The following is an 18455-nucleotide window of genomic DNA, read 5'->3' as shown; positions in this document are numbered from 1 at the left end:
TCAAACAGTTTTAGAAACTTCAGAGTGTTTTCTATCCAATACTAATAATAATATGCATATATTAGCAACTGAGTCTGAGGAGCAGGCCGTTTGCTCTGGGCACCTTTCATCCAAGCTACTCAATACTGCCCCTGCAGCCATAACAAGTTAAGGGTTATTAAGGTACAGCTACTGTAAGAGCTTGTGAAACAAATGGCATTTGTAAATCGAACGCAGATGGTGACAAGATAGTGACGACCCCAACTTATGAAATAGCCTCCAAATAAGCTTGATATTTGCTGTTGATGTCTATTGTTGTTTTTTCACACTTCAGGGTGGTCCAGGAGAGAGAGGTGAGAAGGGTGCAGCTGGAGCTCCAGGAATACAGGTAAAGACCACCATTCACTTCCTGCCCTTTCAGACACACTTTCCATCATCACAAAATGGCATTCAGTCTTCAAATGACATTCAAGTGACACCATTGCACCAAAGGGAGATCTTTGAATGTCATATTTAATTTCTATCTCTGTAATGTAGCTGTTAATAGGAACAAGTCATTCTGAGTTCTGGTGAGAGAGTTTTGTGTGAAGGGCTACTGCTCCCCTTTGGTTTATGTTATGTCGGATTTGCACAGGTAGCAAAAGGAGAAGGTAGAAGTTGGTCTTAACCAATAATAACGGGTCAGCTGTCTTCCCATCCAATTGATGGTAAATCTGAGCATTAGCGGATAGGGCAATCTGATCCTAGATCTGTGGTTATGGGCAGCGCCTGCCTGGACCGTAACAAGACATTTTTACAGAATAACAATCGCTATTTCCCCTCTGTTGTAATGATTCATGTCTAAGATGCCATGAACTTTCATTATAATCAATCTCTGAACTCAGCCAATTAAGTTGGATCCTGTCAATAACTGTAGAGGTTGGGAGATGTGTGTTTTTGTTTGTAATAGGCTTTGAGTCATGCCATTGGCATTCAGTACCCGTTGTGTCTGAGTGAGGGAATTTGGCTTTGACAGCTGTGAAGGTCATGCAAGAGACTGTGTATTACAAACAGCTCAGGCCTCACAACATTAATTATCTGTAATGAGTTAGGATAATGGTCCAACCAACTGAGTCCGTCAATACAAATGTATTCATGCTGACACCCTTAACAGGCCTTTCTGTTTTCACATGCTCTCTCTCTCTACGGTTGCAGGGCATTCCTGGGTCTCCTGGGTCACCAGGTCGAGAGGGACAAACAGGAACACGGGTAAGGTCTTGTTTGTCTGTTTAATCCAAAGGAATAGATTTTATGTGAATATAAAGTCATGGTATAGGAGCTGGCGTAACAGCACAGTCTCATAGGTATGTATTTGTACATGTAACCCCTTTCCACAGGGACTGCCTGGTAAAGATGGACCCCAGGGGCGAACAGGTCCTCCAGGGACTATGGTAAGTCAGATTGTGTGTGGATGGAGCATCAGGGACTGATGAATGAACTTGATTGAATTGAATTATAAAATACATTCATCCTGTAGCTTTGAATTGTAAAATGTGATCTGCAACTTACAATACTTTCTGGTCAACAGTACTGTCCCTGTAGGTTACTTGTTTGTGCTTCTTGGCGAATGTAACAGTTTTTTGTTTTGTTTCTTGGCCAAATGTTTTTGTAGTACCTCAAGTTACCACTGGGAAAACGAAAGTTACAAATTGGAACTTTGAGTGATTGCTTAATCAGTGAGGTGACAATTTGTTTGTTTGTGTTTTTCTCTTCCTTCACCTACAGGGCACTCCAGGAGCTCCCGGCTCACCAGGGTCAAGTGGACCTCAAGGGTCACTGGGAGACCAAGGACCTCCTGTGAGTCATCTGACCTCTCTATGTCCATGCATGTTACTACTTAAGGAGCTGACCCTCTAGCTAGGGAAATACCCAGCAAGCAGAAATGATGAAATTACATCATTACAACCAGATACGTCAGCATGATGTCATTTCAAACGGTTTTGCCCGTTGTGTGTAGTATTTGGGAGGTAGGTTTTGGGAGACAGCAAAGTCATATATGAATATATTGTCCATAGTCCTACAGTACAGTATATATATCATAATTAGGACCTAGAGTTGTTCCTGACTGCCTGACTTGACCAATAAAATGTACAAACTATAACAAGCACCAGGCATTATTCTAGGGCAGGTCACATGGTCAGGAATATGTCGTATTTCTATGTATGTATAAAGACCTGGGAGAAAGGATAACAGTTCAAAGGGGATATTCGGAGACAGAGAAATCATTTAAGGAACTATATATACATCTAGTTCTACATCTAGAAAATATAACATTGTAAGGAGAAGGTATGTCAAATATGTTCTGTATTTTATGTTCGCCAGGCTTGAAAAAGGACTTTGCTAAACTAATAGACACTCAAAGTCCACCAAATTCATTCTAAAGCTATCTGTGTGTGATGCTGTAATGCAAACAGGATTGTGTCTGCCTGGTTGCTATTTGGGATCGACACGCCTGTTGTCTGTCTGGTCTGGTGGACAGAGATGTGATAGACAGAGATGCCGGAAGCCAAGGAGTCTTCAGGAGATTGTTTTAAATGTAGGGGATTCAAATAGTGGATGTCTTGACGTCTCAGGACACAACAGGAGCATTGTCCCTGAACGTCTTTGAGAACATTGTCCACGCCATTTTCTACCTGTAATTGAAGCTAGTTAATGTGTTCTTAATGTTACTTTAACATTGATGTGACGTTGTATATTCAGGTAACTGCCAAAATCAAGGAAACACTTGAGTTAATGAGGGATACAAAGTATATTGATAGCAGGTGCCTCCAAACAGGCGTGGTTCATGAGTTAATTAAGCAATTATCATCCATTATGCTTAGGGTCATCACAGGAGGTTGGTGGCACCTTAATTGGGGAGAACGGGCTTATGGTAATGGCTGGATCGGAATCAAATCCATCAAAAACACGATTTCCTTGTGTTTGATGCCATTTGCTCCATTCCAGGCATTATTATGAGCCATTCTCCCCTCAGCAGCCTCAACTGAGGGTCATGTATTTGGTGTGTGGGTGTGTGTGTGTATGTGTGAGTCAGTCCCCAGATCTCCACAAGAGTTCCAGACTAGTAATGCACATGTTGACTCATAACCCGCAGTCCCCGCGGTTATATCGACGTGGCGGACATGTTTAGGGTCAATAAATATTGTGTGGCTGAATGGCAGGTGGGTGGGGGGCAGGTTGAATAAAGAGAAACAATACCTTAAGAATATAATTAGAATTATTGTGCAATTTATACAGGCTACATTGAGGTTTTTCTTTCATTAATTTATACTATCTGGTATTAGTGCACAAGCCTAAGCTTTAGGGTTTAACTGCACATGTGTCAAATAGCCAGCACAAAAAAAATCATATTTTGCACAGAAAATCTTTCCTGTTTTTTATTTTTTCATCATTGTATTTTCTCCCCAGTCTTTGCTCCGCGAAAGATGACAGAGAAAACTTTACCTATGTCAACTAGATTGAAGCATTCATTCTATCGATCTACTACATTATTCTGTTGAGCATGGGTTTAATTAGTCTTCTAGGGAAACAGCTTGGGAAATTTCCCAAGCCTTTAAACAACTTGGGAAATTCTAGAAAATGATGTCATGGCTTTAAAAGCTTCTGATAGGCTAATTGACATAGTTTGTGTCAATTGGAGGTGTACCTGTGGATGTATTTCAAGGCATACCTTCAAACTCGGTGCCTCTTTGCTTGACATCATGGGAAAATCTAATGAAATCGGCCAAGACCTCAGAAAAAAATTGTAGACCTCCACAAGTCTGGTTCATCCTTGGGAGCAATTTCCAAACGCCTGAAGGTACCACATTCATCTGTACAAAAAAATAGTACGCGAGTATAAACACCATGGGACCACGCAGCCGTCATACCGCTCAGGAAGGAGACGTGTTCTGTTTCCTAGAGAGGAACTTACTTTGGTGCGAAAAGTGCAAATCAACCCCAGAACAACAGCAAAGGAACGTGTGAAGATGCTGGAGGAAACAGTTACAAAAGTATCTATTTCCACAGTAAAACGAGTCCTATATCGACATAACCTGAAAGGCCGCTCAGCAAGGAAGAAGCCACTGCTCCAAAACTGCCATAAAAAAAGCCAGACTATAGTTTGCAACTGCACATGGGGACAAAGATCGTACTTTTTGGAGAACTGTCCTCTGGTCTGATGAAACAAAAATAGAACTGTTTGGCCATAATAACCATTGTTATGTTTTGAGGTAAAAGGGGGGAGGCTTGCAAGCCGAAGAACACCATCACAAACATGAAGCACGGGGGTGGCAGCATCATGTTGTGGGGGTGCTTTGCTGCAGGACGGACTGGTGCACCTCACAAAATAGATGGCATCATGAGGTAGGAAAATTATGTGGATATATTGAAGCAACATATCAAGACATCAGTCAGGAAGTTAAAGCTTGGTCGCAAATGGGTCTTCCAAATGGACAATGACCCCAAGCATACTTCCAAAGTTGTGGCAAAATGGCTTAAGGACAACAAAGTCAAGGTATTGGAGTGGCCATCACAAAGCCCTGACCTCAATCCTATAGACAATTTGTGGGCAGAACTGAAAAAGCGTGTGTGAGAAATGAGGCCTGCAAATCTGACTTAGTTGCACCAGCTCTGTCAGGAGGAATGGGCCAAAATTCACCCAACTTATTGTGGGAAGCTTGTGGAAGGCTACCCGAAACGTTTGACCCAAGTTAAACAATTTCAAGGCAATGCTACCAAATACTAATTGAGTGTATGTTAACCTCTGACCCACTGGGAATGTGATGAAAGAAATAAAAGCTGAAATAAATAATACTCTCTTCTATTATTCTGATATTTCACATTCTTAGAATAAAGTGGTGATCCTAACTGACCTAAGACAGGGAATTTTTACTAGCATTAAATGTCAGGAATTGAGTTTAAATGTATTTGGCTAAGGTGTATGTAAACTTCCGACTTCAACTGTATCTAAATCGGGCAACAACAACAAAAAATGCACCCACTGTAAAAAAAACAATATCATTATGTCATCATTGACTGTCGCGCATATTCTATATTTGGGTTAGGGTTGAGTGGGTCACACTTTTTTTTGTACCTTTATTTAACTAGGTAAGTCAGTTAAGAACAAATTCGACAGTCTAGGAACAGTGGGTTAACTGCCTTCTTCAGGGGCAGAACGACAGATTTTTACCTTGTCAGCTCGGTGATTCGATCTAGCGACCTTTCGGTTACTGGCCCAACCGCTCTAACTACTAGGTTACCTGCCGCCCCAATGTGCGGTTTGCGAATGGGTTATTAGCAATTGCGGGCAGGTGCGGGTGAACAAACAGCTGAACCGCACCCCTATTCCAGACACATGTAGAATCTATGCATCCTGTTTATTCTACCCGCTCGTGGTTTCCCAACGGTTTATGTTGGTGTTTCCTTTATTTCGGCTGTTAAGTTTATTTTGTCGTTGTCTATTTCAACATTGTTGCCAGAAAAACATACTTTTGTGTCACTCAATGGCCTCTCTTTTCGTTAGAAAATCGGAGGTTAACCTAACACTATCATGACTATGGAACAGAATATGTTTGTGGCGGTTTAAGTTAACCTTTAACATATTGCTTTAAAATGTCATGACAATATGCAATATGCATTTTAAGCTACATTGGTGGCTTGCAAGGCACTAACGTATTTATATATATATATATATATATATAATTTTTTTCACCTTTATTTAACCAGGAAGAAACCCATTGAGACACATTGTCTCTTTTGCAAGGGGAGACCTGGCCAAGAAAGCAGCAGCAGTCAATTCAACATTTAAACATACCAATACAAACGGCACAACAACACGTAATTAGGTGCTCATCCGGCCTGGAGGAAACATTTACACTCCTCAACAGAGTTTTGGGCCAGAGTTATAAACCCACTAAGGGGCACTAGTATATCTAAGTGCAGCATATTTTGCAGACTTCCATGCCTCAGGTGCACAATCGGAATGGCAGTCTTGCTTAACTCGGCAATGGCCCTGGGGACTTTTAGCAGCAACCATCTAGTAGACCGCGTCTGGGAACTGCTGGTGGTGATGGGAAAGGAGAGCAGGCTACCCAGAAGGGCTTTGTAGATGAAGAAATACAAATGTAGCTGTCTGCGTATGTAAAGCGAGGTCTAGCCCTGCATTTGATATAAGGTGCACTGGTGGGTGAGTGACTTGGCATTTGTAACATAACGCAAAGATGCATGATAAACAGAGTCCAGTCTCTTTAACACAGAACAGGCTGCATGCATATATATACAATATGTCACCATAATCAATTACAGAAAGAAAAGTGGCTTGAACAAGCTTCTTTCTGGCCTCAAATGGGAAGCAAAGCCTTGTTACAAGAATAAGAACCCAATTTGAGTTTAAACATCCTCACAATCACAATCCTCACGTGAACTTTGTAGGACAGCTTATCGTCCAACCAAAGATCAAGGTATTTGTAGGATGACACCTTTTTAATTGGTGTGCCCCCAGACGTCAAAATGCTAACATTCTCTGGCTGAGAGCCAGACAAGGTTAGCAGTAATTACATACTCTTGCCTACTATGTAATTACGATGTAATTACTGGTACTGCATAGTTATTATTTGTCATTATATGACCTATGCAGATAAATGGTTATGGCAGGGTTCAAATAATGACGCTAGCTTGCTTAAGGTAGCTCCTAGCTTACTGAAGGTAGCGTCTGTTCATTGTGCAGTGCTTTTTCCTAAGAAGAGTTGTTCATACCTGTCATACCTGCTTTCAATGTCTGTTGTAATTCTGTTAAACTTTCCAAATTGCTTTTACTTCTCTGGGGTAAATGTCTACTTCTTGATGCAAGTTCTTGAAAAGAAAAAGATGGCAAAGAAAATGGACAACTCAAAAAATGTGTACAGTAAATGTACTTCATTGTTTTCTGTCCATTGTCATTCTACCTCTTGTTCTGTTGCAGGGTTCCGCCGGAAACAAAGGAGAGAAGGGAGAAAGAGTAAGTCATAGAGATAACAAACATATTGGTAATTGATGTAATACTTCATATACATTGCTTTGGCAACCGTGGCAACCACCCATTCATGCCAGTAGAGCATTTATTAAATTCAATTGAATTGAGATATCTTATGATACTTATCTTGTTCTATATAATATACAGTGTACTATATATACAAATGTATGTGGACACCCCTTCAAATTAGTGGATTCAGCTAGCCTAAGGTCACCATGTGCAATGCCAGGTGTCGACTGGAGTGGTGTAAAGCCCGTGGCCATTGGACTCTGGAGCAGTGGAAATGCGCTCTCTGGAGTGATGAATCACGCTTCACCATCTGGCTGTCCAACAGTCAAATCTGGTACCTGCCCGAATGCATAGTGCCTACTGTAAAGTTTGGTGGAGGAATAATGGTCTGGGACTGTTTTTCATGGTTCAGGCTAGGCCCCTTGTTCCAGTGAAGGGAAATCGTAACGCTACAGCTTTCTAGACAACATTCTGTGCTTCCAACTTTGTGGCAACAGTTCCTGTTTCAGCATGACAATGCCCCTGTGCACAAAGTGAGCTCCATATAGAAATGGTTTGTTGAGATCGGTGTGGAAGAACTTGACTGGCTTGCACAGAGCCCTGACCTCTATCCCATCGAACACCTTTGGGATGAAACTGAATGCTCGGCTATGAACTGACATTTACTCCTGAGGTTCTGACCTGTTGCACCTCTACAACCACTGTCCACTGTGATTATTATATATGAACATTTGAACATCTTGGCCATGTACTGTTTTAATCTCAACCCGGCACAGCTAGAAGAGGACTGGCCACTCCTCAGAGCCGAGTTCCTCTCTAGGTTTCTTCCTAGGATCCTTCCTTTCTAGGGAGTTTTTCCTGTTCACCGTGCTTCTACATCTGCATTGCTTGCTGTTTGGGTTTTAGGCTGGGTTTCTGTATATCACTTTGTGACATCGTCTGATGTAAAAAGGGCTTTATAAATACATTTGATTGAAATGGAATTCCGACTGCGAGCCAGGCCAAAACGCACAACATCAGTGCCCGACCTCACTAATGCTCTTGTGGCTGAATGGAAGCAAGTCCCCGCAACAATGTTCCAACATCTAGTGGAAAGCCTTCCCAGAAGAGTAGAGGCTGTTATAGCAGCAAAGGGGGGACCAACTCCATATTAATACCCAAGATTTTGGAATGCGATGTACAACAAGCAGGTGTCCACATACCTTTGGTCATGTAGTGTAATTCTGTGAAGTATGTGTTCGATGCTTAACATCAATGTTCAAGATAAATAATGCCCTCCTTTCAAGTAATTGCTGCTCCTCAGCTAGGCAGTATACAGTAGGTGTTCTCTGACAGCCTGACAGTATACAATTACCATTACAACAAGTTTTCTGAAGAGCCATATCACACGGTGTACTGCACCCAGAACACATTTTGTAGAAGACCTATTCATGCATACTTTATAAGCTAAAGCTTTAGAGCTGTGTTACTCAGCTGTAGAAATGATTTTCTACTTTACAGCAGTTATATTTTTAAAGAGCTATCGTTCTAGTGTTAAGTACTTTATGGATTGGTTTCGCCCATAACAGCGAACAGCGAATGGGTAATAAGGTTTTTATATAAGGCTCAAAAAGCAACATCTATGCCTGTCAACAACAGCCATGTTTTCCAATCGAAAGAGTTGATGCCAAAATCACGACTGGCAGGCTTTCTACCCAAGTAATGGTGGAGGAAATGTCACCTGTGGGATCGATGAAACAGGTTGTACACATCAAACACACAGTGTTATCTGTAGCCATGGTCTTGGTGTCACCATGTGTTTTTGCCTCCAGGGTGACCTGCAATCCCAGGCATCGGTCCAAGCAATCGCCCGGCAGGTCTGTGAGCAGCTGATACAGAGTGAGTATTTTTTTATCCTTCAGCTGACCCTCTTCCTGTGCGGGTTTGTGTGTATTGATGTGAGTTTGCACAGGTCTTGTGTAATTGTATTCTATAGAAGGGGTGTACGGTTTGAAAAAAAGGAGTGTTGTCTGTGATGGTGTAAATGTATTTTGCCATTGGCATCCATTCATGCGCCACTGACCTCAGTCTGACGTCTGTCCCACAGGTCACATGGCTCGCTACAGCTCCATCCTCAACCACATCCCCAGTGCACCCGTTTCGGTCCGCACCATTCCTGGACCCCCAGGAGAGCCCGGGCGGCAGGGCGGCCAAGGACCACAGGGAGAGCAGGGGCCCGCGGGCAGACCAGGGTTCCCCGGGTCCAACGGAGAGAATGGACAACCAGGAGGCAGAGGTACTGAATAGAGGAGACTCAGATTTAACTCAAGCTATCGAGCAAAGATATAGTCATGTAGCCTGTGCCATAAGCTTGTGAGAGAAGATATTACAGTAAATGATACCGGCAGGTAATGTAAGAAAACATCACTAATAGAATCAGAAAGATGATTACATATTAGGCTAGATCTACATTATTGGACATGACACGTGTAGTGCTGAAGGTGATATAATATGGAAAGGAGACAAGCATGCCCACTTCTCTGAATTCTGTCAAAGTGTGTGTACCCTCTGTCTCTGTTTGTCCAGGTTTGTCAGGAGAGAAGGGTGACAAGGGAAGCCCAGGTGTAGGAGTCCAGGGTCCCAGAGGCCCCGTAGGACCCCCAGGTAACCAAAACAATGCCTGGTGAAAAACACCCCAAAAACGAAAAAATGCACATTTCCAACTTCAATTTTTCTCCAGGGACTTCCTTTGCCACTGAACATCTGCAGAGGAAATCAACATCTGTTATGGGGGTGGATTAGAAAATGGGAAGTCATCCGATCTGTTTTTTGATTAAGCGTCTCCCTCTTGATTCAAGGGGAGAATATGACACGAAGAGGATAGCCCAAGTTGGATTTAATTTACGTTTGTTTGTTGTTTTGTTGTTTTTCATTAAGCTGCCCCTACTGGTTTAATTAAACATGATTAGGGGGCATAGCATTTGACTCCTTTATTGATTGTAGTCTAGCTGACGCAGTGTGTTGATTGAACTCCTGGAGTGGTTGCCAGGTTGGTCTACATGAGAGAACTTGGAGCGCTACTGGGAGAACATGTAGGTGTCTGGCATGCGCGAGATCAGTGCCTCCAAGGATATTTGAAAAAGGACATTCATAGCCTTTGCATTTCCTGATGGAGACAGCTCAGTGATAATAGCATTTTGGGTCTGATGAAAAGGCACAAAAGCTTATACTGACTGCTGGGTAATGATAAATATGCTGATTCTCTTCCTTTTGTGGAGAGATGTTTGGCCAATCAGTGGCTTAATTATGGACTCTAGCTAGTTTTCTATTTCAAAGCACACTAGATTTAGATAGTTCACCCAAATTACAAGTTGACGTATTCGTTTCCTTACCCTGTAAGAAGTCTATGGATAAGGTATGACAGCAATTCATGCTTTGATTTAGTTTCCTTGGCACTGTTTCCACATGGTAATGTTTTATCGTTTTTGGGCATAAATTGAATTCAATACATTGGTCCCATGAATTGAATAGTAGCATTTTTCACACATTATGTTCAAAACATCTATAAGTGATTGTTGAGCTTTACAATAATGGGATTTGCGCCACAAATGCTAAAACGTTAGCATGTGGAACCAGTGCCAGGGAAACTAAACCAAAGCATGGATTGCTGTCATAACTTCTTCATAGACTGTTTACAGGGTAAGGAAACCAATGTGTAATTTTGTAATTTGGGTGAACAATCCCTTTAACTTCATGAATTCTACCTCAATATATAGTGTTCTTAGTCACAATGAAGACAATAATATTGCCATCATGTTTTATTGGTTTGCCATAACGTTTCATATAATGATTTAACTTCGGAATTTAGCTCAATGTTAAAACCTTAATTGTTCATTGAAAATGTATTTGTTGTATCAAAACACACTCCCCACATTTCTCCGCCCTCTCATCACTCCTTTTCCATTCTCCTCCAGGACCAACGGGTCAGGGGCGGACAGGTAGCCAGGGTCCGTCTGGTCGGCCGGGGAACCCTGGAACTCCTGGGCGGCCGGGTATCCCTGGACCAGTGGGGTCGGCTGGACCTCCTGGATACTGTGACCAGAACTCTTGCGTGGGCTACAACGTAGGAGGTAATTATGACCCTCATCCTCCCCTACCACTGTAAACACACCAAAACACCACAAGGCAGCATGATATTTTTATAATATCAATGTCCAATATATTAGATCTAATTGTTTAGCCATAGTGAACTCCATTGGCGTTGCCATCAGCTTGTTGTGTAGATAACCTTTACCTGAGAACGCACTCTCTGAGAATGGGTTTCCATGTCTGTGTATCTGACCTATTGTATCATACCCTGTCAATCAATCATCAACTCATTTAATCCAATTAAAGCTCTTTGAAAGGGAGACCTGAGCAAAGAGGTCTCATTGGGTTAAATCCGCCATGGGGTTGACCCGAATCACACCCTTATCCACACTGTATTTCAAGGTGAAGCTAAGACAACATGACCTATCTGACTTATCTTGAAAAGGAAGTTCTCAGAATTGCCTACACTATAGTATGACTAACTTACCAGTTAACCAAGTTTAGTGTGGTTGCCCATACTGAGATATATTTAAGCAATTGGCATTTGTTTTCTGATTTACTTTATGCACAATAGACTTTGAATTCTAATGTATTGAGACCCACTTGATTAACCCCAGGACCAAAACTCATTAAAATAAATGAGTGGGAGCTCTTTATTCTCTGTTTACGACAGCTCAGGAAAATAATGAGCCCATTCTATTATCTGATGGTTTACAGTAAAATGGCCGTGAGCATATGGCTTATTTATGAATCCATTAGTTCCTGTTGCCATTTAAGCCTTGAAATACAAAATGTAACCAAGATGCAGAATTCAGCTTGGAAACAATGACTTACAATGTGCTAAATTCATATAATGGTACCTGAGAATATTTTTTTAAATGTTGCCATCTCAGTATCCCAGTATCTTAGCTTGTGGAATTGAATTTAAACAAGCCTGCTTGTTTAAACGTCTATAGACCCTACAGATATCTGTGAATGCTTGTGACATGTGCGATATAGTTATTCCAACAAAGTATCTATCAACTCTCAAAGTCTTATCACGATAAGTCATGTTTCAGTATTTGCATGAACAGACCACACTATTGCATCAAGTTTGGCTACATTGTTTCAAAAAGACAATTCTGCATCTTTACAGTCATGTGATCATGATTTATTCAACAATAGTTTGTCATCTAATACACATGGTTATTGTGAGTGTGGATACAATCTATAGCGCCCGAACTGTAAATGCATGTGTGCATGGACACCCATCAATGATGTCTTTCTCTATCGGGCCATTTTCTCTGAGGAAAAGGCATTACGGTGAGCACACTGTATGGCTCAAAAGGCCTGCGGTGTTCTCCATGCACTCCACAGTGTGAGTAATACCAGCATGGTGACTTTATGATTTTGTCTCATCTGTCTGACCTGTGGTATGTGTGTGTGTCTCCCTCTCTCTCTGCTTCTGTCATCCCTCTCTCTCTCGCTACTTTCTCCTACTCAAGTCCAACAGTATGGGTAGTGAGCAGCATTCAAAAGGGTTGTAGTGGAGATGTTAGGGTAGATAGGCTTGTCCCTTGGCCCTACTCCCTCGCTATATCACTGTCAGCAATGACTACTGCCTTGTTTCCTATAAGGCTGTCCCTCTATTTGTAGAAACACATTCTGCCTGACACAAAAACTAATTTAGCCATAAATGCATGTTTTTTTAGCTCACCCCATATAAACTAATATATACAGTTGAAGTTGGAAGTTTATATACACCTTAGCCAAATAAATTTAAATTCAGTTTTTCACCATTCCTGAAATTTAATCCTAGTAACAATTCCCTGGCTTAGGTCAGTTAGGATCACCACTTTATTTTAAGAATGTGAAATGTCAGAATAATACCATAGAGAATTATTTATTTCAGTTTTTTTTTTCATCACCTTCCAGTGGGACAGAAGTTCACATACACTCAATTAGTATTTGGTAGTATTGCCTTTTAAATTGTTTAACTTGGGTCAAACATTTCGGGTAGACAAGCTTCCCACAATAAGTTGGGTGAATTTTGGCCCATTCCTCCTGACAGAGCTGGTGTAACTGAGTCAGGTTTGTAGGCCTCCTTGCTCGCACTCGCCTTTTCAGTTCTGCCCACAAATGTTCTATAGCATTGAGGTCAGGGCTTTGTGATGGCCACTCCAATACCTTGACTTTGTTGTCCTTAAGCCATTTTGCCACAACTTGGGGTCATTGTCCATTTGGAAGACTCATTTGCGACCAAGCTTTAACTTCCTGACTGATGACTTGATGTCACGCCCTGGGCATAGATAGGTTTTTATTCTCTATTTTGGTTAGGCCAGGGTGTGACTAGAGTGGGCATTCTAGTTTCTTTATTTCTATGTTGGTGTGGTTCCCAATCAGAGTTAGCTGTCTATCGTTGTATCTGATTGGGGATCATACTGTATATAAGTTGTCCTTTTTCGTTTGGGTTTTGTGGGTAGTTGTTTTCTGTTTAGTGTCTGCACCTGACAGGACTGTTTCCGTTTTCCTTCTTTGTTATTTTGTTTGAGTGTTTTGAGTATTACATTTATCATGAATACTTATCACACTGCGTTTTGGTCCACTCCTTCATATGACGATCGTTACACTTGAGATGTTGCTTCAATATATCCACATAATTTTCCCTCCTCATGATGCCATCTATTTGATATAGGACTCATTTTACTGTGGATATAGATACTTTTGTACCTGTTTCCTCCACCATCTTCACAAGATCCTTTGCTATTGTTCTGGGATTGATTTGCACTTTTCGCCCCAATGTACGTTCATCTCTAGGAGACAGAACGCGTCTCCTTCCGGAGTGGTATTACATTTACATTTAAGTCATTTAGCAGACGCTCTTATCCAGAGCGACTTAAAAATTGGTGCATTCACCTTATGACATCCAGTGGAACAGCCACTTTACAATAGTGCATCTAAATATTTTAAGGGGGGGGGGTGAGAAGGATTACTTTATCCTATCCTAAGTATTCCTTAAAGAGGTGGGGTTTCAGGTGTCTCCGGAAGGTGGTGATTGACTCCACTGTCCTGGCGTCGTGAGGGAGTTTGTTCCACCATTGGGGAGCCAGAGCAGCGAACAGTTTTGACTGGGCTGAGCGGGAACTGTACTTCCTCAGTGGTAGGGAGGCGAGCAGGCCAGAGGTGGATGAACGCAGTGCCCTTATTTGGGTGTAGGGCCTGATCAGAGCCTGGAGGTACTGAGGTGCCGTTCCCCTCACAGCTCCGTAGGCAAGCACCATGGTCTTGTAGCGGATGCGAGCTTCAACTGGAAGCCAGTGGAGAGAGCGGAGGAGCGGGGTGACGTGAGAGAACTTGGGAAGGTTGAACACTAGACGGGCTGCGGCGTTCTGGATGAGTTGTAGGGGTTTAATGGCACAGGCAGGGAGCCCAGCCAACAGCGAGTTGCAGTAATCCAGACGGGAGATGATAAGTGCCTGGATTAGGACCTGCGCCGCTTCCTGTGTGAGGCAGGGTCGTACTCTGCGGATGTTGTAGAGCATGAACCTACAGGAACGGGCCACCGCCTTGATGTTAGTTGAGAACGACAGGGTGTTGTCCAGGATCACGCCAAGGTTCTTAGCGCTCTGGGAGGAGGACACAATGGAGTTGTCAACCGTGATGGCGAGATCATGGAACGGGCAGTCCTCCCCGGGAGGAAGAGCAGCTCCGTCTTGCCGAAGTTCAGCTTGAGGTGGTGATCCGTCATCCACACTGATATGTCTGCCAGACATGCAGAGATGCGATTCGCCACCTGGTCATCAGAAGGGGGAAAGGAGAAGATTAATTGTGTGTCGTCAGCATAGCAATGATAGGAGAGACCATGTGAGGTTATGACAGAGCCAAGTGACTTGGTGTATAGCGAGAATAGGAGAGGGCCTAGAACAGAGCCCTGGGGGACACCAGTGGTGAGAGCGCGTGGTGAGGAGACAGATTCTCGCCACGCCACCTGGTAGGAGCGACCTGTCAGGTAGGACGCAATCCAAGCGTGGGCCGCGCCGGAGATGCCCAACTCGGAGAGGGTGGAGAGGAGGATCTGATGGTTCACAGTATCGAAGGCAGCCGATAGGTCTAGAAGGATGAGAGCAGAGGAGAGAGAGTTAGCTTTAGCGGTGCGGAGCGCCTCCGTGATACAGAGAAGAGCAGTCTCAGTTGAATGACTAGTCTTGAAACCTGACTGATTTGGATCAAGAAGGTCATTCTGAGAGAGATAGCGGGAGAGCTGACCAAGGACGGCACGTTCAAGAGTTTTGGAGAGAAAAGAAAGAAGGGATACTGGTCTGTAGTTGTTGACATCGGAGGGATCGAGTGTAGGTTTTTTCAGAAGGGGTGCAACTCTCGCTCTCTTGAAGACGGAAGGGACGTAGCCAGCGGTCAGGGATAAGTTGATGAGCGAGGTGAGGTAAGGGAGAAGGTCTCCGGAAATGGTCTGGAGAAGAGAGGAGGGGATAGGGTCGAGCGGGCAGGTTGTTGGGCGGCCGGCCGTCACAAGACGTGAGATTTCATCTGGAGAGAGAGGGGAGAAAGAGGTCAGAGCACAGGGTAGGGCAGTGTGAGCAGAACCAGCGGTGTCGTTTGACTTAGCAAACGAGGATCGGATGTCGTCGACCTTCTTTTCAAAATGGTTGACGAAGTCATCTGCAGAGAGTATGGTATGACAGTTGCGTGGTCCCATGGTGTTTATACTTGCGTACTATTGTTTGTATAGATGAACATGGTACCTTCAGGCTTTTGAAAATTGCACTGAGTTTGAAGGTAGGCCTTGAAATACATCCACAGGTACACCTCCAATTGACTCAAATTATGTCAATTAGCCTATCAGAAGCTTCTAAAGCCATTAAATCATTTTCTGGAATTTTCCAAGCTGTTTAAAGGAACATTCAACTTAGTGTATGTAAACTTCTGACCTACTGGAATTGTGATACAGTGAAATAATCTGTCTGTAAACAATTGTTGGAAAAATGACTTGTGTCATGCACAAAGTAAACCGACTTGCCAAAACTATAGTTTGTTAACAATACATTTGTGGAGAGGTTGAAAAACGAGTGGTAATTACACCAACCTAAGTGTATATAAACTATTTTATCCAAGGCTTCTCTATGCTTCTGCAGCGAATGTGTACAGTTTTTATATTCTATAAGGAGCCAATAGTTGAATACTGATTGTCATTTGATGCATTACTCAGTTAAGCTGTCACATACATTTAATTACAGATTCACTTTAGACCTCCTGTCCCTGTCAGTGTAGCTCATCCATACCCCTCTTTAGCTCTTCTGGCCGCTTTGATGTCGTCGCTAACACTGTTCCTCGTGTGTGTCTCTTCCTCCTTCCTGTCCCGCTAACCCAATCAAAAACAAACAAACAAATGCACGCTTTGGGGGTGGCCGCGGTGGCTAAAGAGGGTGGCAACGGTGGTGACCCATCTGACCACCACAATCTTCCCTTAGTCCAATTGCCCCCCAACGTCTACCAGAACTATGACGAGGCGGGGGAGGAGGACCCCTATAGGTACGACGCAGGGGGCTACCCCTCCGAGTACTATCAGCCCAACTACCCAGCGCCCCGACCAGTCGAGCCCGAGAACCCAGCCCTGACTCAGGGCGACGAGGTGCTGAGGTCCCCCGGGATCCACCGCTCCTCCAGGAGCCTGGCTGAAGAGGAGGAGGAGAAGGAGAAGAAGAAAGAGGAAGAGGGGCCGGAGGAGAGGAAAATGGTTGGTCCCATGAGAGAGAGCAGGCTAAGGAGAGCCTTGAGGAGGTCGGGGACACACGACTGAGGAGTTGGGACTGTTCAGTTAAAGGGATAAATATCCAAAGGGGGTTCTAAGGACTATCATTAAGTGCCTGATGTCAATGTCAAAGGGACATAAGGGAGAGGAAGGGTGGAGGAGGTTGGAGGAGAGAGTGGGAGGGACCATCTTCTCCTCTTCTTTCTGGAAGTGTTGTGGTTGGTGGTGTAGATATGGTATCTGTACTGTTGGTTGTAGCGTGGTCAGATTTTTGTGTGTGTTAATCGGTTACTTCAAGAGATACAATTGTATTGTTATTTTCTTTTCATTTTCAGCCTACCACCTCTGTGCTGCATTCATCTAATTTCATGCAAAGATTAATTTCCTGGTCACGGTTTACTTCAAGTGCTTGTTTATGAGCTTAGTAAATACTGGAAGAACATAGGCCTATAGTGTAGTGTAGTATATTATAGTCTAGTGTATATTATAGTATAATATAGTATAGTTTAGTAGTAATATTTTTGTTCAATTGTAGCTTTTATTGCTAGGATATTACGCAAGAGTGGATAGCAAGTACTATTTGAACATTTTGAAAATATAATATAATATTAACGATATACTACTTGGTGATATTTGTAGTGAATACAACTACCTATATTGATAACTATCCAACTAACATTATAAATAGACTCAATATGACCAGTTATTCTCCAGCTGTTCAAAACTTGACTATTATTATTTATTTTGATGAAATGTCCCATAATGTCATATTTGCATGTGTGTTTGTTTCACATATAATTATTCCATATCAATTTATAATGCTATTTTTACCCACCCATGGGAAACAACATATCAACATAAAAATATATGCTTTCTTATCTTGATAGGGTCATTCAAGCTACCAGCCATATAGCCCAACTAATACCCCCATTGCAGTGTTACAGTACAAACATTTTGCTCTTTGTATTTTTACTATACATGTATGTCTTTAATAAAGGGTGTTTGAGAAGGTGCTAAACATGTAATATAACAAGATTATGAGTTAAATATGTGAAAAATATATTTCTTTTTTTAATGTATGTTTATTGTTATTGCAAGTGTCTCGGAATATGGTCTCCAGAACAGGAACGTTCAGCCTACAGTATTGTGATGAGTTGTTAGGCCTGTGGTCTATTCACCTTGCAGAGCTCCAGAGACTAACTATGAGGAACAGGCCACTCTAGTGTCTCTCATCAGAACACGTTTCAATCAAGGAAGTAATTTATTTTTTACTTGGTATTGGTTTTTCAAACAATAAAATTGAAGTACAACCATTATTTGCGGTGGGTACTCTCAACACTGCTTCTTTGTTCATATGGATGTGTTTGATTTCTCCAACAAGTAATAAAATGCACTTCAATTGGACCAATGGCAGAACTTCAATTACATGATCAGTTATAAGATGTTTCATTACTAAAGGACCCACACAGATGGCAACCCCAAAGCAATGTATACACACACAGATGGCAACCCCAAAGCAATGTGTACTTGCTATAGCTGAGAGTCTTCTAGATGACATCCTTAATCCTTGTTGTGGTTCTCTCAGCTATCGGGACTTGAAAAGGGATGCACTCACACACACTG

General features: G+C 42.6%; 1 protein-coding gene across 1 annotated transcript in view; it reads left to right on the top strand.

Moving 5' to 3' along the window:
* The window catches only part of LOC124011991 (collagen alpha-1(XIV) chain), a 95034-nt gene extending 76861 nt beyond the window's left edge, over window positions 1-18173 (top strand). The window contains 10 exon segments of the mRNA XM_046325311.1: window positions 314-367; window positions 1174-1227; window positions 1356-1409; window positions 1744-1815; window positions 6959-6994; window positions 8830-8896; window positions 9105-9293; window positions 9584-9661; window positions 10972-11127; window positions 16552-18173. Of these exon segments, the coding sequence (XP_046181267.1) occupies window positions 314-367; window positions 1174-1227; window positions 1356-1409; window positions 1744-1815; window positions 6959-6994; window positions 8830-8896; window positions 9105-9293; window positions 9584-9661; window positions 10972-11127; window positions 16552-16880 (1089 nt within the window). The 3' untranslated portion in view covers window positions 16881-18173.
* The last annotated feature ends 282 nt before the right edge of the window (window positions 18174-18455 follow it).

Source organism: Oncorhynchus gorbuscha, linkage group LG24, assembly GCF_021184085.1.
Source record: "Oncorhynchus gorbuscha isolate QuinsamMale2020 ecotype Even-year linkage group LG24, OgorEven_v1.0, whole genome shotgun sequence".
Classification (NCBI taxonomy): domain Eukaryota; kingdom Metazoa; phylum Chordata; class Actinopteri; order Salmoniformes; family Salmonidae; genus Oncorhynchus; species Oncorhynchus gorbuscha.
The sequence above is the reverse complement of the archived record's forward strand: the minus strand, read 5'-3'. Positions and strand labels throughout refer to the sequence as shown.